The following is a 24,125-nucleotide window of genomic DNA, read 5'->3' as shown; positions in this document are numbered from 1 at the left end:
TAACCCCCACCCTGACCCCCCCTTGACCCCACTCTGAGACCCCCGTGACCCCACCTTGAACCCCCATGATCCCACCTTTGACCCCCCATTTACCCCACCCTGAGACCCCCCCATGAGTCCACCTTGACGCCCCCATGACCCTGAACCCCCCATGACCCTGAGCCCCCCCATGACCCTGAGACCCCCCGATGACCACAGCTTGATACCCCCATGACCCTGAGCCCCCCCATGACCCCACCTTGAACCCCCCATGACCCTGAGACCCCCCCCATAACCCTGACCCCCCCCCATGACCTCACCTTGGCCCCTTCCCCCAGGCACCCCCGTTTCCTGGCCAGACCCCGACAGCGCAGAAGACCCCGACCCCCAGGAGAGGTGGGTGCCCCCCCCCCTCGATTTGCAGGGGTCCTCCCCCCTCCCCACGGGTGCTGACCCCCCCCAACCCTCAGGCAGCCGCTGGAGGACCCCGAGCCCCGCGTGGCGGCCTCAGGTAGGTGACGGATAGTGGGGGGCACCCCAAAACGACCTGGGGTCACCCCATAACCTCCCTCCCAAACCCATGACCCCCCCCAGGCCCCCTGCTGGAGCCCCTCCGCCGCCACCCCCTGGCCCCCCCCCACCGCCGGGCCCCCCCCCACCTCCTGCTCCCCCCCAGCCGCGGGGGTGCTGGGGCCCCCCCCGTTACCGGGGGCTGGGGGGGGTGGGGGGAGCCCTGGTTTCGCTGCTGCCATCGCGGGGGCCAAGCTCCGGAGGGTCAAGGTGAGGGCAATGAATTGGGGGGGGGGGGGGGGGGGGGGGGTGTCAAGGGGAGGGGGGGGCTCGATTTCATCCCCCCCCCTTTGTCACAGCAGGAGGAGACAGCAGGGAACCCCCCTGCACCCCCCAAGGGTGACGGTGCCCGGGGGGGCACCGGGGGAGGGGGGTTGATGGAGGAGATGAACGCGATGCTGGCCCGCAGGTGAGGGGGGGATAATAGGGGAAATGGGGGGGACCCCCCTCAAATGGGGGTACCTTTAAATGGGGGTACCCTCAAATGGGGTACCCGTGCTGACCCCCTCTTTGCCCCCCCAGGAGGAAAGCCACGCTGCAGGGGGACAAACCAGCGCCCAAGAGGGACGAGGACGTCACCAACGTCAGTGCCCCTCTCCAAAACACCAAGTCTGGGGTCTTTTCCCCAAAAAAATACCAATTTGGGGGGATTTTAACCCAAAATACCGATTTGGGGGCTCCCCCCCAAAATAACGCTCTAGGGGGCTGCCCCCATCCCCCTGCCCCTCCCCTTGTCCTCAGATGCCGGTGGACACCTCCCGTGTCCCCCCTCCGTGTCCCCCGACCCCTCACTCTTCTCCCCGCAGGACGAGGCGGAGCCGGGCACTAGGACCCAGGGGCAGCCCCGCGGGTGAGCGTCGGGGACTACAGCTCCCAGCATGCTTCGCGGCGGGCTCCCGTTGCTGGGCATGATGGGAAATGTAGTCCGGGGGGGGGCGGTTTTAAACCGGTTTAGGGGGCGTTTGAGGGCGTTGGGGGCCGTTTTGTGGGGTTTGGAGGGGGTTGGGGGATATTTTTGGGGTCCCCCCCGAGCCAGCGCCCTCTCCCCACAGAACCCATGCGGAGGCCGTGGGAGAAGGGGAGCAACACGCTGCCCAGGTGGGTTTTGGGGGGCAGTTTGGGGGGTTCCAAGTAGGTTGGGGGGCTCCCCAACTTATTCCTTCTCCCCCCTCATCCCCCAGGATGAAGTCAGCTGCTCCAGCTGCCCCCAGCGACCCCCCCGCTCCCACTGAGGAGCCCGAACTTGAGCGAATCAAACAGGTATGGGGTGAGGGGGGGAATTTAGGGGTGGGGGGTCGGGGGTCCCCCTAAATCCATTCTCATCCTGTTGCCCCCGCCCCCTTTGCCCCAGGAGCTGCTGGAGGAGATGAGGAGGGAGCTGCAGAAGATGAAGGAGGAGCTTATTGAAGGTGGGGGGCAATGGCGGGGGTCATTGGTGGGGGGGGGAAATAGGGGGGATCATTGGGGGCAGTCCTTGGGGGCAATGGGAGGTTTCAATGGGGGGTAATGGGGAAGTCGGAGGGGGGAATGGGGGTGCTTAGAGGGGCAAGGGGGGTTATCGCTGACCCCCCCCAACACTGCATTCCCCCCCCAGCCGTTGTGATGGAGCTGAGGAAGCGGAGCCTGCCCTGACCCCCCCCACGACCCCAGATTTGGGGGTGTGGGGGTCCCTACACTTCCCTCCCCCCATCCACTGCCCTGGGCCCCCCCAGGCTGTGCCTTACCGCTTTGGGGGGCCCCAGCAGCCCCCCTCGCACTGTGCACCCCCCGCTCCCCCCGGACACTTCAGGGACCTCCTTTTTAGGCCACTTTTGGGGTTTTCACCTTTTTGGGGGGGTTATTTTAGGGTGATCCCCCGCAATAAACACGGTTTTGTACATGACCCCCCCCCATGTCCTCGCGTCACCTTTACCCCCCCATTGGCTTCAAGCCACGCCCTCTCACCATTCAGGCGGGAAAAACGCGTGAGCACCAATCACAGTTTAATGGGCGGGGCCACCCCCGGCGGGCGCGGGGTTCGACCCCGAGGGGGCGGGGTTAGCGCCCGTAGGGCGGGGTTAGAGCCCGTAGGGGCGGGGCTTTCCCCCTCGGGGGCGTGTCCAGCGGGGCTGTTTCCCGCCAAGGCCTCGACCTGTCGGTGCAGGCGGTCGAGGCGGTCGCGCAGGTCCCGCATGGCCGCCGCCTGCTCCTCCTCCCGGCGCCGGGCGGCCCCCGCCTGCCGCGCGTACTCGAGGTAGAGGCAGAGCCCCCCCACGCCGAACACGATGGCCTCGCCCAGCAGCTCGGCCCCCAGCTCCGCCGCCGCCTCCTCGTTCAGCGGCTTCACCGCCGCGCCGCGGAAGCCCATCAGCCGCATCTTGGGCGCGCATCTCCACCCAGTGGTACACTGCGATGGCCGCCACGTTACCACCACCGCCCCCCCCGCCCTGCTCACAGTGGTACTGACCAGGCCCCTGCCGCATCCTGTACACCCATTCCTGAGGCCCCCATCCGTACCCAATGACCCCCCCATACCCACTGCCCTTTCCCACTCTCAATGACCCCAATCCCATTGACCTCTCCATGCCCACTGCCCTTTCCCACTCTCAATGACCCCAATCCCATTGACCTCTCCATACCCACTGCCCTTTCCCATTCTCAATGACCCCAATCCCATTGACCATACCCACTGTCCTTTCCCATTCCCAATGACCCCTTCCCTATCCCATTGACACCCCCTATACTCATTGCACCTTCCGTTCCAATCACCCCCTATAATCAGTCACGCCCTCCATTCCCAATGAACCCCTATACTCACTGTCCTTTCCCATTCCCAATGACGCCCCACTTCCAATGAATCCCTCTTCCCAATGACACAACTGCCGTACAAGTGCCCTCCTCCTATTCCCAATGACCCCAATCCCATTGACCCCCCCATACCCACTGCCCCCTCCCATTCCCAATGACCTCCTGCTTTCACAATGAACCTGTATTCCCGCTGACACCACCCTCTTCCAGCTGCCCTCCTCCCATTCCCAATGACCCCCTCCCATTCCCCTTGACCCCCCATTCCCTCCCCTTCCCATCCCATTGACCCCCCATCCACTGCCCTCTTCCATTCCCAGTGCACTCCCCTATTCCCACTGATACCCCCTCTCCCATTCCCGTCCCCATAATCCCAATAACCCCTCATTCCCATTGACCACCCCCCTTACCAATGCCTCCTCCCATTCCCATGACCCCTTCCCATTCCCATTGACCCCCCCCCATACCCACTGCCCTTTCCATTCCCAATGACCCCTTCCCATTCCCAATTGATCCCCTACTCCCAATGACACTCCCCCCATCCCCACTAACCCCCCCATAACCACTGACACCCCCCAATTCCCATTGACCCCCCATTCCCATTGACCCCCCCATTCCCACTGACACCCCCCATTCCCTTCCCCTCCCCATTCCCATTTCCCCCCCATCCCCTTTACCCCCCCATCCCCATTCCCCCCCATTCTCATTGACCCCCCCATTCCCAATGACACTCCCCCACCCCCATGCGCCCCCCCATCCCCATGCCCCCCCATTCCCAATGAACCCTTCCCATTCCCAATGATCCCCTACTTCCAGTGACACTCCCCCCATCCCCACTGACCCCCCTATAACCACTGACACCCCCCCATTCCCATTGACCCCCCATTCCCAATGACACCCCCCCACCCCCATGCCCCCCCCATCCCCATGCCCCCCCATCCCCATTGACCCCCCCATTCCCAATGACACTCCCCCACCCCCATGCCCCCCCCATCCCCATGCCCCCCCATCCCCATTGACCCCCCCATTCCCTTTCCCCCCCACCCCCATGCCCCCCCCATCCCCATGCCCCCCCCTCACGCTGCGCGGGCGGGAGGCAGATGCACGTGCGGAAGAAGGGGCTGGCGCGCGCCCCCGCCTTGATTCGCGCCGCCAGGGGCCGGCTCAGCTGGCGCGCGCCCAGCGTCAGCAGCTTCGCCAGCGGGAACGCGCCCGCCACCATCGCGCGCCGCCGTGACGTCAGAGCGCGCGCGACGCGCGCCGGGGGGGGGGAGGGGAGGGGCGCGGACACGCCCCTCGCCGCATAGGCCACGCCCCCACTCCCCACCCCGTTTGCGTTGCTAGGATACGGCACAACACTGCTGGTCACGCCCCCAAGGCGCTGGCCACGCCCCCCTCCACCACCACCCCCCCGCTCCCGCCTCCGTGCGAACTGATGCTCCCATAGCGACAATGGGACCCCCACAATGACAATGGGACCCCCATAGCGACAATGGGACCCCCATAGCGACAATGGGACCCCCACAGTGATGCTGGGACCCCCACAGTGACGCTGGACCCCCATAGCGACAATGGGACCCCCATAGCGACAATGGGACCCCCACAGTGATGCTGGGACCCCCACAGTGACGCTGGGACCCCCATAGCGACAATGGGACCCCCATAGCGACAATGGGACACCCACAGTGATGCTGGGACCCCCACAGTGACGCTGGGACCCCCATAGCGACAATGGGACCCCCACAGTGATGCTGGGACCCCCACAGTGACGCTGGGACCCCCATAGCGACAATGGGACCCCCATAGCGACAATGGGACCCCCACAGTGATGCTGGGATCCCCACAGTGACGCTGGGACCCCCATAGTGACAATGGGACCCCCACAATGACAATGGGACCCCCATAGCGACAATGGGACCCCCATAGCGACAATGGGACCCCCACAATGACAATGGGACCCCCATAGCGACAATGGGACCCCCACAGTGATGCTGGGACCCCCACAGTGACGCTGGGACCCCCATAGTGACAATGGGACCCCCACAGTGATGCTGGGACCCCCATAGCGACGCTGGGACCCCCATAGAGACGCTGGGACCCCCACAGTGATGCTGGGACCCTTCCCAGTGATGCTGGACCCCCCGTAGTGATGCTAGGACCCCCTAAATGGTTCTGGGACCCCCATAGTGACAATGGGACCCCCTAAATGACACTGGGACCCCTATAAGTGGCACTAGGACCCCCATAATGACAATGGGACTCCCTAAATGATACTAGGACCCCTTTAATTGGCACTGGAATCCCCTAAATGATACTGGGACCCCCATAGTGACAATGGGACCCCCTAAATGATATTGGGACCCCTTTAATTGGCACTGGGACCCCCTAAATGATACTGAGGACCCCATAGTGACAATGGGACTCCCTTGAGAGACATTGGGACCCCTCTAATTGACACTGGGACCCCTCATTGACACTGGGACGCCTTAGGTGATGCTGGAGGGACCCCATAGTGACACTGGGACCCCTTTAATTGGCACTGGGGCCCTCTTAGTGATACTGGACCCCTCCTAAGTGACACCAGGACCCCCACAGTGACAATAGGATTCCCACAGTGACACTGGGACCCCCTTATTGAGACTGGGACCCCCAAGGTGACAATGGGACCCCCACAGTGATGCTGGCACCCCCACAGTGACAATAGGGTTCCCTTATTGACAATGGGACCCCCATAGTGACAATGGGGTTCCCATAGTGAGAATGGGACCCCCATAGTGACAATGGGGCCCCCATAGTGACAGTGGGGGTTCCCATAGTGACAATGGGACCCCCACAGTGATGCTGGCACCCCCATAGTGACAATGGGGTTCCCATAGTGAGAATGGGACCCTCAAAGTGATGCTGGCACCCCCATAGTGACAATGGGGTCCCATAGTGACAATGGGGTTCCCATAGTGACAATAGGACCCCCAAAGTGATGCTGGCACCCCCATAGTGACAATGGGGTTCCCATAGTGACAATAGGACCCCCAAAGTGATGCTGGCACCCCCATAGTGACAATGGGGTTCCCATAGTGACAATGGCACCCCCATAATGACAATGGGACCCTGCCGGGTGCCCCCCCGCCCCGGGTCACGTTGCTCCACCAACCCCCCCCCCCCTCCCGTCCCCCGCCCATCCCGGGGCGGTGCCGCCGGTGCCGGTGCCCCGAGGGCTGCGGAGCCCAGCCAGGAGCAGGTACCGGGGACAGGGGGGGTCCGGGGGGGGGGGACCGGGACATGGGGGGGACAAAGGGGGTGATAAGGGATGAGGAGGGGACAAGGATGGGGGGGTAACTAGGGATACGGGGGGGGGAATAAGGGATATGGGGAGGGATAACGGATATGGGGGGATGAGGGATATAGGGAGGGATAAGGGATATTGGGGGGAATGAGGGATATAGGGGGGATAAAGGATATGGGGGGGAATGAGGGATTTGGGGGGCACCGGAACATGGGGGGCACAGGCCATTGGGGGGTCAAGGGGGGGGGCACAAGGGACACGTGGTGCTGCCCCCCATCCCCATGGTGCTGGACCCCTCACAGGAGCTGTTGCCATGGGGCACTGGGCAATGGCCCCCTCCCTGCTCCACCGGGTCCTGCGTGGGGCTGAGGTGAGAGCCGGGACCCCCAAGTGTGCATCTATGCCCCCAAGGGGTGGCCCTACGGAGGTGGCCCCATGGCACCATCCCCAATGGCTCCATCCCAATGGCTCCATCCCCATGCCTCCATCCCAATGACTCCATCCCAATGACTCCATCGCAATGGCTCCATCCCCATGCCTCCATCCTAATGGCTTCATCCCAATGGCTACACCCCCAATGGCTCCATCCCTTGTGCCTCCATCCCCAATGCCTCCATCCCAATTGCTCCATCCCAATGCCTCCATCCCAATGCCTCCATCCCCAGTGCCTCCATCCCAATTGCTCCATCCCAATGCCTCCATCCCAATGGCTCCATCCCCAGGACTCCATCCCCAGGACTCCATCCCAATGGCTCCATCCCCATGGCTCCATCCCCAGGACTCCATCCCCAGGACTCCATCCCAATGGCTCCATCCCCAGGACTCCATCCCAGGACTCCATCCCCATGGCTCCATCCCAATGCCTCCATCCCCATGGCTCCATCCCCATGGCTCCATCCCACTGGCTCCATCCCAACCCCTCCATCCCCAGGGCTCCATCCCATGGCTCCATCCCAATGGCTCCATCCCCAGGACTCCATCCCCAGGACTCCATCCCCATGGCTCCATCCCCATGGCTCCATCCCAATGCCTCCATCCCATGGCTCCATCCCCATGGCTCCATCCCCATGGCTCCATCCCAATGCCTCCATCCCTGTGTCCCACAGGACCGCTCTGCCCACGCCACCCTCGCCGCGTGGCTCCGGTACCGCCAGGCCTGCGAGCAGCACCTGCGCCTCGACCCCCCTGCCCCTGGTGAGCCCCGGCAATGGGGGGGGGGGAGGTCAAGGTGCCCCCCACCCCCCCTCTGACTCCCCGCCCCCCCCCAGGGCCCGTCTGCAACCGCAGCTTCGACCTCTACGCGTGCTGGGGGGATGCGGCCCCCAACAGTACCGCCAGCGTCCCCTGCCCCCCCTACCTGCCCTGGCACCACCGAGGTACACAGGGGAGATGGGGGGCAGGAAGGTGGGGGCAGATGGGGGTCACATCTATGGGGCAGCCCCGCGGGGTGACACCGGGCACAGTGCAGGGGGGGTTCGTGTTCCGGCGCTGCGGCCCCGATGGGCGCTGGGTCAGCGACGGCACCGGGCGGCCGTGGCAGGACCATGGACAGTGCGAGGACCCCGCGCCCGAGCAGCCGCTGCAGGTATGGGGGCTATGGGGGGGGTATGTGGGCTATGGGGGATATAGGGGGATATGGGGAGTATGGGGCTATTGGGGGTATGGGGACTATGGGGGGTATGGGGGGGATGGGGAGCATGGGGGTTATGGGGGCTATGGGGGGCTATGGGGGCTATGGGTGGCATGGGGGCTTTGGGGAGTATGGGGGCTATGGGGGGCTATGGGGACTATGGGGGGTATGGGCGGTATGAGGGGGTATGGGGCTTTTGAGGGTATGAGTGTCTATTCGGGGTATGAGGGCAATGGGGGGCTATTGGTCTATGGGGGCTATGGGGGGCTATGGGGGTTATGGGGGCTTTGGGGGTTATGGGGGGTATGGGGGCTATGAGGGGTATGGGGGCTTCGGGGATATGGGGGGTATGTGGGCTCTGGGGGTGGTATGGGGTTCTATGGGAGGCTAAGGGGTCTATGGGGGGCTATGGTGCGCCGGCACAAGGTGGAGGTGCCGGGCTGGGCTGTGTCACGCTGCCGTGCCCCGTGCTGGGATGAGCCGGGATGCGCTGGGATGAGGCAGCGTGGGATGAACGGGGGGATGCTGGGATGCGCCGGAGCGTGCAGCTCCGCGCTGCGTTGGTCCATGTCAAGCTGTGCCGTGCGCTGTGCCGGGTCCCGGGCTCTGCGGGTGCCATCACCCCGTGTGTGCTCCTCCAACCAATCCCGTGCTCCTGCATCCCATCCTGTGCTCCTCTATCCAATCCCGTGCTCCTGCATCCCACCCTGTGCTCCTCCATCCCATCCCGTGCTCCTGCATCCCACCCTGTGCTCCTCCATCCCCTCCCGTGCCCCTCCATCCCATGCCATTAACTCCGTGCTGTGTTCCTATGGTGCTGGATCGTGTCCCCTGGTCCCTGCCCCATGGACCCACGGCCCCGGTGCCGGTGCTGTCCCGCAGCGCCAGGCCTGGCTGCTGGAGCAGCTCCGGCTGCTTTACACCGTCGGGTACTCCCTGTCCCTCGTCGCCCTGGTCCTGGCGCTGCTTCTGCTGCTGCTCTTCAGGTACCGACCTGCACCCATAGTGATGGGCATCCATAGTGATGGGGACACCCATAGTGATGGGCATCCATAGTGATGGGGTACCCATAGCTATGGGCACCCATAGTGGTGGGCACCCAAAGTGATGGGGACACCCCTAGTGATGGATACCCATGGTGGTGGACACCCATGGTGATGGACACCCACAGTGATGGGCACCCATAGTGATGATGACACCCATAGTGATGGATACCCATGGTGATGGGCACCCATAGTGATGGATACCCATAGGGATGGGCATCCATGGTGATGGGTACAACCACAGTGATGGGCATCCATGGTGATGGGTACACCCATAGTGATGGGCACACATGGTGATGGGGACACCCATAGTGATGGGTACACATGGTGATGGGGACACCCATAGTGATGGGCACACATGGTGATGGGGACACCCATAGTGATGGGCACACATGGTGATGGGGACACCCATAGTGATGGGCACACATGGTGATGGGGACACCCATAGTGATGGGCACACATGGTGATGGGGACACCCATAGTGATGGGCACACATGGTGATGTGACCCCCCCGCTATGGGGCGATACCACCCCCTGCACCCCCCCCCCGTTGCTGCCCAGGCGCCTGCGCTGCACCCGCAACTTCATCCACGCCAACCTCTTCGTGTCCTTCGTGCTCCGCGCCGGCTCCATCCTCACCCGGGACGCGCTCCTGCAGCGCCGCCTGGCAGCCGGGAGCGCGCACCCGCTGCAGGGGCTGCGCCTCGAGGTGCGGAGGGTACCAAAGGGCGGGGGGGGGGATGCTGGGATGCAGCGGGATACGGGACACAACGGGGGGGGGGGGAGCTCGGTCCCCATTGCCCCCCCTGCTCCCCCGCATGGCGCTGTCCCGGGGCCGTCCCGGTGCAGGCGGTGGCCGGGTGCCGCCTGGCCCAGGCCGTCACCCAGTACTGCGTGGGAGCCAACTACGGGTGGCTGCTGGCAGAGGGGCTCTTCCTGCACAAGCTGCTGGTGCTGGCGGCCTTCTCCGGAGAGCGCTGCCTGCCGGCATTCCTGCTCCTCGGGTGGGGTGAGCCCCGCGTCCCACATCCCACATCCCATATCCCATATCCCTATATCCCAGATCCCTGTATCCCATAACCCATATCCCACATCCCTATATCCCAGATCCCTGTATCCCATAACCCATATCCCATATCCTTATATCCCATGTCCTATATCCCATATCCTTATATCCCATACCCCATATGCCATATCCCATATGCCATATCTCATATACCTGTAACCCATATCCCATACCCCATATCCCAGATCCCAGATCCCATATCCCTATATCCCAGATCCCTATATCCCATATTGCATATCCCATATCCCTATATCCCATATCCCATACCCAATTTCCCATAATCCATACCCTTATATCCCATATTCCATACCCCATACCCCATATCCCATATCTCCTACCCCACATCCCATATCCCATACCCCAAATCCCATACCCCATATCCCATACCCCTCGATCCCACACCCCATATCCCATACCCTATATCCCATATCCCATACCTATATCCCTAGATCCCATATCCCACATCCCCACCACCTCCTCCCCTGCAGGTGCCCCCCTGCTCTTTGTGGTGCCATGGGTGGTGGTGCGGTACCTCTACGAGAATGAGGGGTGAGGCCCCCAGACCCCCCCCACCCCCCTTTCCATGCACACACCCCCCCCCCCCTTGGCTCCTCGGGGTCCCCAACGGGGGTGACCGGGCCCCATGGCAGCTGCTGGGAGAGGAACGAGAAGGCGGCCGTGTGGTGGATCATCCGGTGCCCCATCCTGGCGGCCGTGGCGGTGGGTGGGGGGACAGGGGGGTCATGGGGATGGATACGAGGGTACATGGGGGGGGGTATGGGGGGGATATGGGGGGAATATGGGGGGACATTGGGGGGATATTATGGGGGAGACATGGGGGACATGGAGGGGATATGGAGGGGATATATGGGGGAACATGTGGGGGGATATTGGGGACATGGGGGCGCATAGGGGGGTCATGGAGGGACGGGGGGGACATGGGGGGCTATGGGGGGGCCATGGGGGGGCCATGGGGGGGCTGTGCTAGGGGCCAGGGGGGTGTCACGGCCGCTGTCTCCGTGTCCTCAGGTGAACTTCGTGGTCTTCATCCGCATCGTCCGCATCCTCGTGGCCAAGGTCCGGGCGCACCAAGTGTCACGTGGGGACACCAGGGTCAGGTGAGGACAGCGGGGTCACTTGGGGTCACCAGGGTCAGGTGAGGACAGCGGGGTCACTTGGGGACACCAGGGTCAGGTGAGGACAGCGGGGTCACGTGGGGACAGCGCGGTCAGGTGAGGAGAGCGTGTTCAGGTGAGGACAGCAGGGTCACGTGGGACATTGGGGTCACGTGAGGACAGTGTGGTCAGGTGAGGACATTGGGGTCACGTGGGGACAGTGCGGTCAGGTGAGGACAGCAGGGTCACGTGGGACATTGGGGTCAGGTGAGGACAGTGTGGTCAGGTGAGGACTTTGGGGTCACATGGGGACAGCAGGGTCAGGTGAGGACACTGGAGTCATGTGGGGACACTGGGGTCAGGTGGGGGCATTGGGGTCAGTGAGGACATCGGGGTCCCCATCCCCATCCATGTCCTCCCTCGGGGGGTCCCTGTCGGCCCCCCGGGGTCCCCATCGTGTCGTGTCCCCCCCCCCCAGACTGGCCCGGTCCACGCTGACGCTGATCCCGCTGCTGGGGGTGCACGAAGTCGCCTTTGCCTTGGCTGGGGACGGGCCCGGGGGGGGGTCCCTGCGCCTGGTGCGGCTCTGCCTGCAAGTGCTGCTGTCCTCGTCCCAGGCACGGAGGAGGATACGGGGGTGGGGTACAGGGTGTGGGGTACGGGGTATGGGGTACGGGGTATGGGGTACGGGATAGGGGATATGGGGTATGCAATATGTGGGATCAAGTATGGGATATGGGATAAGGGATATGGGGTATGGGATGTGGGATATGGGGTGTGGGATATGGGGTAATGGATATGGGATGTGGGATATGGGATATAGGGTATGGGATATGGGATTTAGGGTATGGAATATGGGATATGGGGTCTGGGGTATGGGATGTGGGATATGGGATATAGGGTATGGGATATGGGGTGTGGGATATGGGATATAGGGTATGGGATATGGGATATGGGATGTGGGATATGGGATTTGGGGTATGGGATGTGGGCTTTGGGATATGGGATATGGGGTATGGGGTATGGGTTATGGGATATGACACATGAATTGCCATGGGGGGTGCGATGGAGGGGTGGCTCTTGCAATGGCGGGTGTTCACGATATATCGCGATATACCCCACCCCTCAGGGCCTTGTTGTCAGCGTCCTCTACTGCTTCGTCAACAAGGAGGTGCGGTACTGGGGTGCTACGGGGGGGAGGGGTCCGTGTCGCGTCCTGTCGTGAGGCTGTCGTTCCCGGTCCTGACGCTGTGTCGCGCTGTCGTGGCGCTGTCGTTCCCTGCCGTTCCCCGTCCTGACGCTGCCGTTCCCCGTTATAACGCTGCCGGTGCCCGTTCTAACGCTGCCGTTCCCCCTTCGGACGCTGCCGTTCCCCGTTCGGACGCTGCCGTTCCCCGTTCGGACGCTGCGCGGCGCTGTGCCTCAGGTGCAGGCCGAGGTGCGCCGCTGGTGGCAGCGCTGCCGCCTCGCCGCCCCCCGCCGCCCCCCCCGGGCCCCCCCCTCGGGTCCCGCCGCTACGTGGCCGTGGGGGGGCAGCGACCACCGCCCCCCCCCGGGACCGGGGGGCACGAGGGCGCCGAGAGCGTCTGCTGAGGGGGGCAGAGGGGATGGGGGGGTCCCCATGGACTGTGGGGGGAGGGGGTCTTGGGGGGGTCCCCATGCTTTGGGGGTGGGGTCTTGGGGGGGTCCCCGATACCTTTGGGGGGGTCTTGGTGGGGTCTTGGTGGAGTGGAGGAGGGGTCCCGGACACCTTTGGGTGCTGGGGGGGTCCTCGGGGGGGCCCGATGCCTTGGGGGGGGGTCTTGGGGTGCTGGGCGGAGGTGGAGAGGGGGTCCCCGACTCCTTTGGGTGCTGGGGGGGGTTGAGGGGAGTCCCTGATACCTCTGGGTGCTGGGGGGGTTGGAGGGGGGTCCCTGACACCTTTGGGTGCTGGGGGGGGTGGAGGGGGGGTCCATGACACCTCTGGGTGCTGGGCGGGGGTCTCGGGGGGGTCCCCAGGTCTGAACCCTAAAAATACAGGTGGTCGCGCTGAGAGTGCAGTGGAATGAACGGGGAGGGGGCACTGGGATGCGTTGGGATGCACTGGGATGCTTTAGGATGGGATGTGTTGGGATTCATGAGATGCATTGGGATGTGTTGGGATGCACTGGGATGCTTTGGGATGAGTTGGGATGCATTTGGATGCACTGGGATGCGTTGGGAAGTGTTGGGATGCGTTGAGATGCATTGGGATGCGTTGAGATACTTGGGATGCATTGGGATGCGTTAGGATGCATTGGGTTGCATTGGGATGCGTTAGGATGCACTGGGATACATTGCGATGGACTGGGATACGTTGGGATGCACTGGGATATGCTGGGATAAGTTGGGATGCATTTGGATGCAATGGGATGCGTTAGGATGTGTTGGGATACACTGGGATGCGCTGGGAAGTGTTGGGATGCGTTGAGATGCGTTGGGGATCCATTCGGATGCGTTGGGATGCATTGAGATGCGTTGGGGATCCATTGGGATGCGTTAGGATGCATTGGGATGCGTTGGGATGCGTTGGGATACATGGGGATGCGTTAGGATGCATTGGGTTGCATTGGGATGCGTTGGGATACATGGGGATGCGTTAGGATGCGCTGGGAGGCAGTGGGATGCGTTGGTATGCATTGAGATGTGTTGGGATCCGTTGAGATACGTTGGGATGCTTTGGGATCCATTGGGACACATTGGGATGCGTTAGGATGCATTGGGATGCGTTGGGTTGCATTGGGATGCATTGGGATACATGGGGATGCGTTAGGATGCGCTGGGATACATTGGGATGCACTGGGATGCGTTGGGATGTGTTGGGATGCGTTGGGATCCATTGGGAAGCGTTGGGATGCGTTGGGTTGCATTGGGATGCGTTGGGATACATGGGGTTGCATTTGGATGCTCTGGGATACATTGGGATGCACTGGGATGCGTTGGGATGCGTTGGGATGCATTGGGATCCATTGGGACACATTGGGACGCGTTGGGATACATGGGTATGCGTTAGGATGCATTGGGATGCGTTAGGATGCGTTGGGATGCGTCGGGACGCATTAGGATGCCTTATGCTCATCGCGCATGCGCGGAGTCTCCACCTCCCCCCCTCCCCCCTCCCGCGTCCATCGGACTACAACTCCCATCGTCCCCTCCGCGGCGGCGCAGGCGCGCTGCGGGGCCGCTGTGCGCACGCGCGGGGGGGGCGCACCCCGGAAGCGGCGCGGGGAAGGCGGAGCGGCCGCGCCCGGCACCTGCCCGGTGAGCGGGGGAGGGGCGGCGGCACCGGGCGGGGCCCGAGGCCCGGGGGCGGGGGGGGAGGGGGCGGGGGCGGGCCCGGCCGCCGCGCTCGGTACCGGCCGCTGGGCCCGGGGACGGCGCTCGGGGAGGGGGGAGGGGGGGTCCCCGCAGGCCCGGCCCCCGCACCCCTCCCCCCCCCCCCGGGGTTACCGGAGCCCCGCCCCCCTCTCCGCCCCCCTCCCCCCCACCCCCCCCCGGTGCGGGGCCGGTGGCACCGGCCGGGCCCACGCGGGACCGGGGCGGGCGGCGACACGTGACCACGCCCCCTCAGCGCTGTCCACGCCTCCCTCGGCGCCGGCCACGCCCCCCGCAGGCTCCGGCCGCGCCCCCTCGGGCCACCGCGCTACCGCCGTCTATATATGGGCATGGCCCGAACGCGGCTGCCTGATTGGCCGGCGCGGTAGTTAAGGGGGCGTGGCAGCAGGCGAGGGGCGGGGCCTGGCGCCGGTCGCGCCGCGGGCGCTTTAAGGGCAAGGTGCGGTGAGGGGGCGGGGCTTGGGGTGAGGGCGAGGCCGGGGGCGGGGCGTGGGGGGCGTGTGCAAAGCATGGGGGGGCATTGGGGTCACCCCATGGGACCCACAGCGGGACCCACAGCCCCATAGAGGGTCCGTGCTGGTCCCACCAGCCCCATAGGGGCTTCATTCTGGTCCTTCCAGCCCCCTATTGGGTCCATTCTGTCCCACCAGCCACACAGGGGGGTCCATTCTGGTCTCACGAGCCCCATAGCGGGTCCACAGTGGTCCCACCAGCTTCATATGGGTCCATACTGGTCCCACCAGCCCCATAGTGTGTCCATACTGGTCCCACCAGCCCCATACCTTGTCCATTCTCATGCCACCAGCCCCATATTGGGTCCATACTGTTCCCACAAGCTCTATAGCATGTCCATTCTTTTCCCACCAGCCCCATAGGGGGTCCATATTGGTCCCACCAGCCCCATAGGGGGTCCTTACTGGCCCCATACCAGCCCCATCAACCTCATACTAGCCCCATACTGACCCCATCAGCCCCATACCAGCCCCATAGCGGCCCCAGCATCCTCGCTAACAGCGCTCTCCTCCCGGCAGCGCCGGCGCCGCGGCGGCTGCCCCAGCAGTGCCATGCAGCCCTGATGGAGCCCAACGCCTTCCCGCAGCTGCAGCTCTGGTGCCCGCGGCCCTTCGGCACCTACAGCCAGAACAAGCCATGCGCCGGCCCCGGCAGCGCCAAGAAACCCTTCAGCCCCTCCTGCCGCCACACCGAGAACACGCCGCCCCCCGGCACTGGCACCGGCACTGCAGAGCCTGCCGCCGCGGCACCGCCGGCACCGCCAACACCAGCGTCAGAGGAGGGCCGGGTGCTGCTGGACACGTGGTACGTCATCAAGCCCGGCAACACCAAGGAGAAGGTGGCTTTCTTTGTGGCGCACCAGTGCGGCGCCCGCGCCAGCACCATGAAGGTGAAGGGCAACTGGGGCAGCGGCAGCTCCAAAGCCAAGCGGCGCCGGCGCTGCCACGAGCCCGTCAAGGCCAAGGTGAGCGCGGCGGGCGCCGGCGAGGAGGCGGCTGAGGCGCCCGAGCTGGTGTCGGTGGCGGAGATGGTGGCGCTGGTGGAGCAGCGCGCGGCGCTGGCGCTGCAGAGCTTCCCCCCGGTGCTGCTGGAGGCGCCGGGTGGCGACGCCAAAGCGCCAAGCGCCGCCGACTGCAGCCGCGTGGCCGAGGCCGTCGCCCACTTCGAGTCGCGGCACCGCGATGGCGCCGCCAGGCCCAACGGCTTGTGCAGGCCTGGCGCTGAATGCACCGCGGCAGCGGCCCCGGCGGCGCCTGGCGAGGTCCGCATCGCCTTCCGCATTGCCAGCGGCCGCGAGCCCCGCGCCGGCCCCGCCGCCGGCCCCGATCCTGGCGGTGCCGCCCGGCCCGGCTGTGTGTTCGTGAGCGGCACCGGCACCGGTGGCCGCGCCAAGGACAAGATCACGTGCGACCTGTACCGGTTGATCAGCCCCTCCCGGGACGTGCTCCCCACCAACGTGGAGCTGCTCCTGGCCGCCGCCGGGCCCAAGGGCGATGGTGGGGACGGCGATGCCAGCACCGCGGTGCGCGGCGAGGGTGCGGCGTCACCGTCGGCCAAGGCGGACACGTGCGAGGGCTCGGCGGAGGCGGCGCCGGGGCGGGATTGTGCCGCCGGCTTTCACGTGGACGTGGTGGTGACTGGCGTCGTGGACCAGTGCGTGTTCTACGGCAAGGACAGCGCCAAGCAGGTGACAGAGGAGACGGTGAGGCTGCCGGCGGCACCCAAGGACGAGCCCTCCCCGCCGCCGCCGCCGCCGCCGGGGCAGCTCTTCCTCTTCCCCATCGCCGACGAACCGGCGGCGGCGGCGGCACCGGACCCGGAGGCGGTGTCGTCGGCGGCCGACCCGTCGCTGTGCCGCTTGTACCGCCACGTGTCCCATGACTTCCTGGAGATCCGGTTCAAGATCCAGCGCCTGCTGGAGCCGCGGCAGTACATGCTGCTGCTGCCGGAGCACGTCATGGTGAAGATCTTCAGCTACCTGCCCACCCAGGCGCTGGCCGCCCTCAAGTGCTCCTGCCACTACTTCAAGTCCCTCATCGAGACCTTCGGCGTCCGCGCCACCGACTCGCGGTGGACCCGGGACCCGCTCTACCGCGACGACCCCTGCAAGCAGTGCCGCAAGCGCTACGAGAAGGGGGACGTGTCGCTGTGCCGCTGGCACCCCAAGCCCTACCACCACGACCTGCCCTACGGCCGCTCCTATTGGATGTGCTGCCGCCGGCCCGACAAGGAGGCGCCGGGCTGCCGCGTGGGGCTGCACGATAACCACTGGGTGCATCCGGCGCCGCGGCGTGACGATGGGAGGTGAAGGGGGAGGGGGGGGAATGGGGGGGTCTGGGGGAGGGCGGGGGGGGTGAGGGGTTGGGGTGATGGAGGAGGAAGAAAAGAAAATGAAAACCAAAAAGAGCGATTTTGGTGTGGAAATGCCGGGGGGGGCAGTTTGGCATGGGGGTGGGGATGCTGGCGCCACGAAGGATGCTGGCCCTGTGGTGATGACCCCATGGAGGATGCTGGCCCCATGGCAATGATCCTACAGAAGGTGCTGGACCCATGGAGGGTGCTGGCCCCATGGCAATGACCCCATGGAGGATGCTGGCCCCATGGCAATGATCCTACAGAAGGTGCTGGAACAATGGAGGGTCCTGGACCCATGGCAATGACCCTATGGAGGGTGCTGGTCCCATGGTGATGACCCCATGGTGGATGCTGGCCTCATGGTAATGGCCTCATAGAGGGCGCTGGCCCCATGGCAGTGCCCCTATGGAGGGTGCTGCCCCCATAGCAATGACCCTATGGAGGGTGCTGGCCCCTTAGCAATGATGCTATGGAGGGTGCTGGCACAATGACAATGATCCTATGGAGGATGCTGGCCCCATAGCAATAACCCTATGGAGGATGCTGGCCCCATAGCAATAACCCTATGGAGGGTGGTTGCCCCATAGCTATATCCCTATGAAGGATGCTGGCCCCATAGCAATAACCCTATGGAGGGTGGTTGCCCCATAGCTATATCCCTATGAAGGATGCTGGCCCCATAGCAATAACCCTATGGAGGGTGCTCGCCCCATAGCAATATCCCTATGGAGGATGCTGGCCCCATAGCAATAACCCTATGGAGGATGCTGGCCCCATAGCAATAACCCTATGGAGGGTGGTTGCCCCATAGCTATATCCCTATGAAGGATGCTGGCCCCATAGCAATAACCCTATGGAGGATGCTGGCCCCATAGCAATAACCCCATGGAGGATGCTGGCCCCATAGCAATAACCCTATGGAGGGTGCTGGCCCCATAGCAGTGACCCCATGGAGGATGCTGGCCCCATAGCAATGACCCTATGGAGGGTGCTGGCCCCATAGCAATAACACTATGGAGGGTGCCGGTGACATCATATCGGGGACACCCCGATCGTCACCGTGACGTCACACGTTGCCCATGACATCACACCGACGCTGCTCCGCCCAGGCTCCGGGCGCGCCGCTCGCGGACCAGAAGGGGGCGGGTCCGAGCCCTCCGCATCGCCCAATCCGCGGCGGCCGCGTCTCCCGCCGGCCCCGCCCCTCGCCATGCGGAAGGGCGCCGCAGGGTCCCGCCGCCCGCGGCCGCGGGTTCGGGGCCCGGCCCGGTCCCGGTCCCGGTCCCGGTCCCGGTCGCGGTGGCCGCTGCCGGGCTCTGCCCCGGCCCCGCCGCTGCCCGCGGCCGCTGCTGCCGCTGCTGGCGCTGGCGGCCGCCGCCGGGCTCCTCTACAGCGCCTGGCCCCGGGGGGAGCGGGACCGCGGCCCGGTGAGCGGGGAGGGGGGGGGGCATCGGGACCCCACGGACCCCAACATCCCTGAGAACCCCCGAGCCCCAGACCCCATCATGGGGGCACCCAGACCCCCCCAGTGGCACCCAGATCTCCCCAATGGCACCCAGACCCCTCAGACCCCATCATGGGGGCACCCAGACCCCTCCAGTGGCACCCAGATCCCCCCAATGGCACCCAGACCCCTCTAGACCCCATCATGAGGACACCCAAACCCCCCCAATGGCACCCAGACCCCTCTAGACCCCATCATGGGGGCACCCAGCCCCCCCCAATGGCACCCAGACCCCTCTAGACCCCATCATGGGGGCACCCAGACCCCCCCAGTGGCACCCAGATCCCCCCAATGGCACCCAGACCCCTCAGACCCCATCATGGGGGCACCCAGATCCCCCCAATGGCACCCAGACCCCTCTAGACCCCATCATGGGGGCGCCCAGATCCCCCCAGTGGCACCCAGACCCCCACAATGGCACCGAGACCCCTCTAGACCCCATCATGGGGGCACCCAGATCCCCCCAATGGCCCCCAGACCCCCTCAGACCCCATCATGGGGGTACCCAGACCCCCCCAATGGCCCCCAGACCCCCCAATGGCCCCCAGATCCCCTCAGACCCCATCATGGGGGTACCCAGACCCCTCCAATGGCACCCAGACCCCCACAGACCCCATTATAGGGGTACCCAGACCCCCTCAATGGCACCCAGACCCCCCGAGACCCCATCATGGGAGCACCCAGACCCCCCCGCACCCCGTTATAGGGGCACCCAAACCACCCCCTCCCCATTTGCCCCCGTTCCAGCTCCCCCCCTCCGTGCCCCCCCCCTCCTCGGACCGGTCCCTGCGGCAGCTCCTGGAGCGCTTGGATCCATCCCGGCTCCAGCAGCGCTTCCTGAGGCCCTTCCTGCGGGAGCGGGTGCCGGGGGGCCGGGGAGCCGCGCCGTGCGCCAGGTAACACCCATTGACCTCCATTGATCCCCACTGATCCCCATTGACCCCCGTTGGGATCCACTGATCCCCGTTCATTGCCATTGACCCCTAATGGTCCTCATTAATCCCTATTGATCCCCATTGATCCCCCATTGATAGACATTGATCGCCATTGATTGCCATTGATACCCATTGATGCCCATTGATACCTCTTTATCCCCATTGACCCCATTGATCCCCATTGACATCCACTGATGATGATGTTGATCCCTATTTGTCCACCATTGATCCCCATTGACCCCCATTGATCCTTGTTGACCTCCGTTGACTCCCATTGACACCCATTGACCCCCATTGATCCCCATTGACACCCATTGACCCCCATTGACCTCCAGTGACCCCACTGATCACTATTGATCCCCCATTGACCCCCATTGATCCCCATTGATCCTCATTGACCTCCATTGACCCCCATTGACCCCTATTGCCCCCCATTGACCCCCATTGACCCCCATTGACCCCTATTGCCCCCCATTGCCCCCCATTGCCCCCCATTGACCCCCACTGACCCCCCATGACCCCACTGATCCCCCTTGCCTAATGCCCCACAGCACATCACCGCCTGCCTGGAGGCGCTGGGCTGGCACGTGGAGCTCGACGCCTTCACCGCGGCCACGCCACGGGGCCCCGTCCCCTTCACCAACGTGGTGGCCACGGCGGCCCCCGGCGCCGCGCGGCGCCTGGCCCTCGCCTGCCACTACGACACCAAGGTGCTGCCGGCGGCCGCCCCCTTCGTGGGCGCCGTGGACTCGGCTGCGCCCTGCGCCGCCATCCTCGAGCTGGCGGCAGCGCTCGAGCGGCCCCTGCGCCGCGCCCGGGATGAGGTGGGCGCCGGGAGGGGGCCCCATGGGGCAGAGTTGGGTCCCCTAGGGGTATAATGGAGTCCCTATGGGGTAGAATGGCGTCCCTATGGGTTGGAATAGGGTCCTTATGGGTTAGAATGGGGTCCCTATGGGCTGTAATGGGGTGCAATGGGTTATAAGGGGGTCTCTATGGGTGATAATGGGGTTCCTATGGGTTATAATGGGGCCCCTATGGGTTATAATGGGGTCTTTATGGGTTATAATGGGCTGAAATGGGACGTAATGCGGTTCCTATGGGTTATAATGGGGTGAAATGGGATATAATGTGTCCTTATGGGTTACAGTGGTGTCCCTATGCGTTATAATGGGGTGAAATGGGTTATAATGGGGTCCCTATGGGTTATAATGGGGTGAAATGGGGCATAATGGGGTGAAATGGGTTATAATGGGGTGAAATGGGCCATAATGAGGGTGAAATGGGCTACAGTGGGATTCCCATGTACCATATTGGGGATCCCATGTCCCACATTGCGCATCCCACATCCCGTATCCCCCATCCCATTATCCCATTATCCCCCATCCTGTTATCCCATTATCCCCCATCCCGTTATCCCATATCCCCCATCCCGTTATCCCGTATCCCCCATCCCGTTATCCCCCATCCCGTTATCCCCCATCCCATTATCCCATTATCCCCCATCCCGTTATCCCATATCCCCCATCCCGTTATCCCGTATCCCCCATCCCATTATCCCCCATCCCGTTATCCCGTATCCCCCATCCCGTTATCCCCCATCCCGTTATCCCCTATCCCGTTATCCCGTTATCCCCCATCTCGTTATCCCATTATCCCCCGTCCCGTTATCCCGTTATCCCCCATCCCGTTATCCCGTATCACCCATCCCGTTATCCCCCATCCCGTTATCCCATTATCCCCCATCCCATTATCCCGTTATCCCCCATCCCGTTATCCCGTATCACCCATCCCGTTATCCCCCATCCTGTTATCCCGTTATCCCCCATCCCGTTATCCCGTTATCCCCCATCCCGTTATCCCATTATCCCGTTGTTACCCTGCAGGGCGCCGAGGCCACGCTGCAGCTCCTCTTCCTGGATGGGGAGGAGGCCTTCGAGGCCTGGAGCGCCACCGATTCCCTGTACGGGGCCCGGCACCTGGCGGCGCGCATGGCAGCCACGCGGCACCGCGGCGGCCCCGGCACCCAGCTCAGCGCCATCGTGAGCCCGGGGTCCCTTTGGGCTTAGTGGGGTCCCTATGGGCACAGGGGGGTCCTTATGGGCACAGGGGGGTCCCTATGGGCACAGTGGGGTCCCTATAGGAACAGGGGAGTCCCTATGGGCACAGGGGGGTCCCTATGGGCACAGGGGGGTCCCTATAGGAACAGGGGAGTCCCTATGGGCACAAGGGGGGCCCCATGGCCATGCCAGTGTCACCGTGGTCATAGTGGTGTCCCCATGGTGCTGTTGGTGTCCCCATGGCCATAGTGGGGTCCCCATGCTGATGTCTCCGTGTTTTCATTGATGTCCCCATGCTCTCATTGCTGTCGCCATGTCCCCACTGATGTCCTCATTGACACCCCCATTGGTGTCCCCACTGCTGTCCCCATTGATGTCCCCATTGACATCCGCCATTAATGTCCCCATCGACATCTCCACTGATACACCCATTGCTGCCCCCATTGATGTCCCCATTGACATCCCCCATTAATGTCCCCATTGACATCCGCCATTAATGTCCCCATCGACGTCCCCACTGATACACCCATTGCTGCCCCCATTGATGTCCCCATTGACATCCCCCATTAATGTCCCCATTGACATCCCCCATTAATGTCCCCGTTGACAACCCCATTGCTGCCCCCACTGATGCCCCATTGCTGCCCCCACTGATGCCCCACTGATGCCCCCACTGATGCCCCATTGCTGTCCCCAGAGCCTGCTGGTGCTGCTGGACCTGTTGGGCGCTCGGGACCCCGCCATCCACAGCCACTTCCCAAGCACCCACCACTGGTTCCTGCGCCTCGTCCACATCGGTGCGCATCGGGGGGGGGCTGTGTGTGGGGTGAAGGACCTGGGGGGGGTGTGGGGCACGGTGGGGGGTCTCAGACCTCACATTCCCCCCTTCCCCCAGAGCAGCGGCTGCGGCGCCTGGGGCTGCTCCACGCCACCCCCCAGGACCCCCCCTTCTTCCGCCTCAGCCCGGCCCCGGGGCCTGTGGAGGACGATCACATCCCCTTCCTGCAGAGAGGTGCGCCTGGGTACCACATCCCACATCCCGTACCCAGTATCCTATATCCCATATTCTATATCCCATATCCTGTATCCCATATCCTGTATCTCATATCCTGTATCCCGTATCCTGTATCATATATTCCATACACCATATCCTGTATCCCATATCCCATATCTGATATCCCATATCCCTATATCCCATATCCTATATCCCAGATCCTATATCCCGTATCCTATACCCCATATCCCATATCCTATATACCACATCCCATATCCCATACCCCATATTCTATATCACATATCTTATATCCCATATCTTATATCCCATATCCAATATCCCACATCCTATATCCCATATTCTATATCCCATATCCCATGTCCCACATCCTATATTCCATATCCCAATCCCATGTCCCATATCCCATACCCCATATATTCCCTATATCCCATTCCCTCTATCCCCTATCCCATACCCCCTACCCCAAATACCCGGTTATCCCGTTGGTGCCGCGCTGTGCCGCAGGGGTGCCGGTGCTGCACCTGATCCCGCTGCCCTTCCCGCCGGCCTGGCACACCCCCGACGACACGGAGCGGAACCTGCACCCGCCGACCCTGGTGGATCTCACCCGCATCCTGCTCGTCTTCGTGGCGGAATTCCTGCACCTCTGAGCCCCCCGCCCCTGCCCGGGAGCCGCATCCGGATCCCCCAAAAAACAGCACCAAAAAACGCCCCAAATCCCAAAAAATTCCCGGTTTATTGCTCGTACCGCCTGGGGGGGGGGAGGGGCAGGAAGGGGGGTGGGGGAGGGGGGATCCCCCGTTTTGCCCCCCCTCCCCCCCACTTTGAGTCAATTCACCCCGTGAGGCCGGCCGGGAATACCGGGAATACCGGGAGCGGGATCCAGTGACGCCGTCACCGCGGGTAAGGCACCGGCGAAGCC

The 24,125-nt window shown here is 63.8% G+C and overlaps 5 protein-coding genes across 5 annotated transcripts; 4 read left to right on the top strand and 1 right to left on the bottom strand.

The window, feature by feature from the left end:
• The first annotated feature begins 559 nt into the window (after positions 1-559).
• Positions 560-2,340, top strand: LOC133264392 (vasodilator-stimulated phosphoprotein-like). The gene is given in 9 exon segments (XM_061444339.1): positions 560-644; positions 647-759; positions 852-958; positions 1,072-1,132; positions 1,356-1,399; positions 1,582-1,647; positions 1,731-1,809; positions 1,901-1,958; positions 2,144-2,340. Coding segments are annotated over 9 exon segments (651 nt in total). The 3' UTR covers positions 2,182-2,340.
• Positions 2,341-2,531: 191 nt separating this feature from the next.
• Positions 2,532-4,561, bottom strand: OPA3 (outer mitochondrial membrane lipid metabolism regulator OPA3). Its single transcript, XM_061444338.1, is given in 4 exon segments — positions 2,532-2,599; positions 2,602-2,908; positions 2,910-2,935; positions 4,414-4,561. Coding segments are annotated over 4 exon segments (543 nt in total). The 5' UTR covers positions 4,556-4,561.
• A 1,938-nt stretch (positions 4,562-6,499) lies between these two features.
• Positions 6,500-13,063, top strand: LOC133264390 (gastric inhibitory polypeptide receptor-like). The gene is made up of 13 exons (XM_061444337.1): positions 6,500-6,571; positions 6,919-6,986; positions 7,723-7,810; positions 7,885-7,992; positions 8,080-8,201; positions 9,129-9,232; positions 9,851-9,998; positions 10,139-10,298; positions 10,844-10,904; positions 11,006-11,075; positions 11,385-11,473; positions 11,949-12,112; positions 12,639-13,063. The coding sequence occupies exons 2-13, from the start codon at positions 6,930-6,932 to the stop codon at positions 13,061-13,063; spliced, it is 1,596 nt and encodes a 531-aa protein (XP_061300321.1). The 5' UTR covers positions 6,500-6,571; positions 6,919-6,929.
• Positions 13,064-14,532: 1,469 nt separating this feature from the next.
• On the top strand, positions 14,533-17,645 carry FBXO46 (F-box protein 46). The gene is made up of 2 exons (XM_061444336.1): positions 14,533-14,749; positions 15,856-17,645. The coding sequence occupies exons 1-2, from the start codon at positions 14,533-14,535 to the stop codon at positions 17,643-17,645; spliced, it is 2,007 nt and encodes a 668-aa protein (XP_061300320.1).
• A 1,257-nt stretch (positions 17,646-18,902) lies between these two features.
• LOC133264384 (glutaminyl-peptide cyclotransferase-like protein) lies at positions 18,903-23,866 on the top strand. The gene is given in 10 exon segments (XM_061444330.1): positions 18,903-18,930; positions 18,933-19,009; positions 19,012-19,119; positions 19,944-20,067; positions 20,070-20,092; positions 20,683-20,955; positions 22,015-22,170; positions 22,886-22,985; positions 23,084-23,200; positions 23,708-23,866. Coding segments are annotated over 10 exon segments (1,152 nt in total). The 3' UTR covers positions 23,854-23,866.
• Positions 23,867-24,125: the final 259 nt, after the last annotated feature.

This window comes from Pezoporus flaviventris, unplaced genomic scaffold (assembly GCF_033815535.1).
Source record: "Pezoporus flaviventris isolate CSIRO_AGI_PZ_B2104156 unplaced genomic scaffold, CSIRO_AGI_Pfla_v1 ptg000808l, whole genome shotgun sequence".
Classification (NCBI taxonomy): domain Eukaryota; kingdom Metazoa; phylum Chordata; class Aves; order Psittaciformes; family Psittacidae; genus Pezoporus; species Pezoporus flaviventris.
This window is presented reverse-complemented; position numbering and strand designations above follow the sequence as displayed.

Excerpts from the sequence above, each read along its gene's own strand:
- LOC133264390 (XM_061444337.1), top strand. The coding sequence starts at position 6,930 with ATGGGGCACTGGGCAATGGCCCCCTCCCTGCTCCACCGGGTCCTGCGT. Across the intron at positions 10,299-10,843 it reads ATTCCTGCTCCTCGGGTGGG|GTGCCCCCCTGCTCTTTGTG; the intron begins GTGAGCCCCGCG and ends CCTCCCCTGCAG. Across the intron at positions 11,076-11,384 it reads CCATCCTGGCGGCCGTGGCG|GTGAACTTCGTGGTCTTCAT; the intron begins GTGGGTGGGGGG and ends CCGTGTCCTCAG.
- FBXO46 (XM_061444336.1), top strand. The coding sequence starts at position 14,533 with ATGCGTCGGGACGCATTAGGATGCCTTATGCTCATCGCGCATGCGCGG. Across the intron at positions 14,750-15,855 it reads CCGCGCCCGGCACCTGCCCG|CGCCGGCGCCGCGGCGGCTG; the intron begins GTGAGCGGGGGA and ends TCCTCCCGGCAG.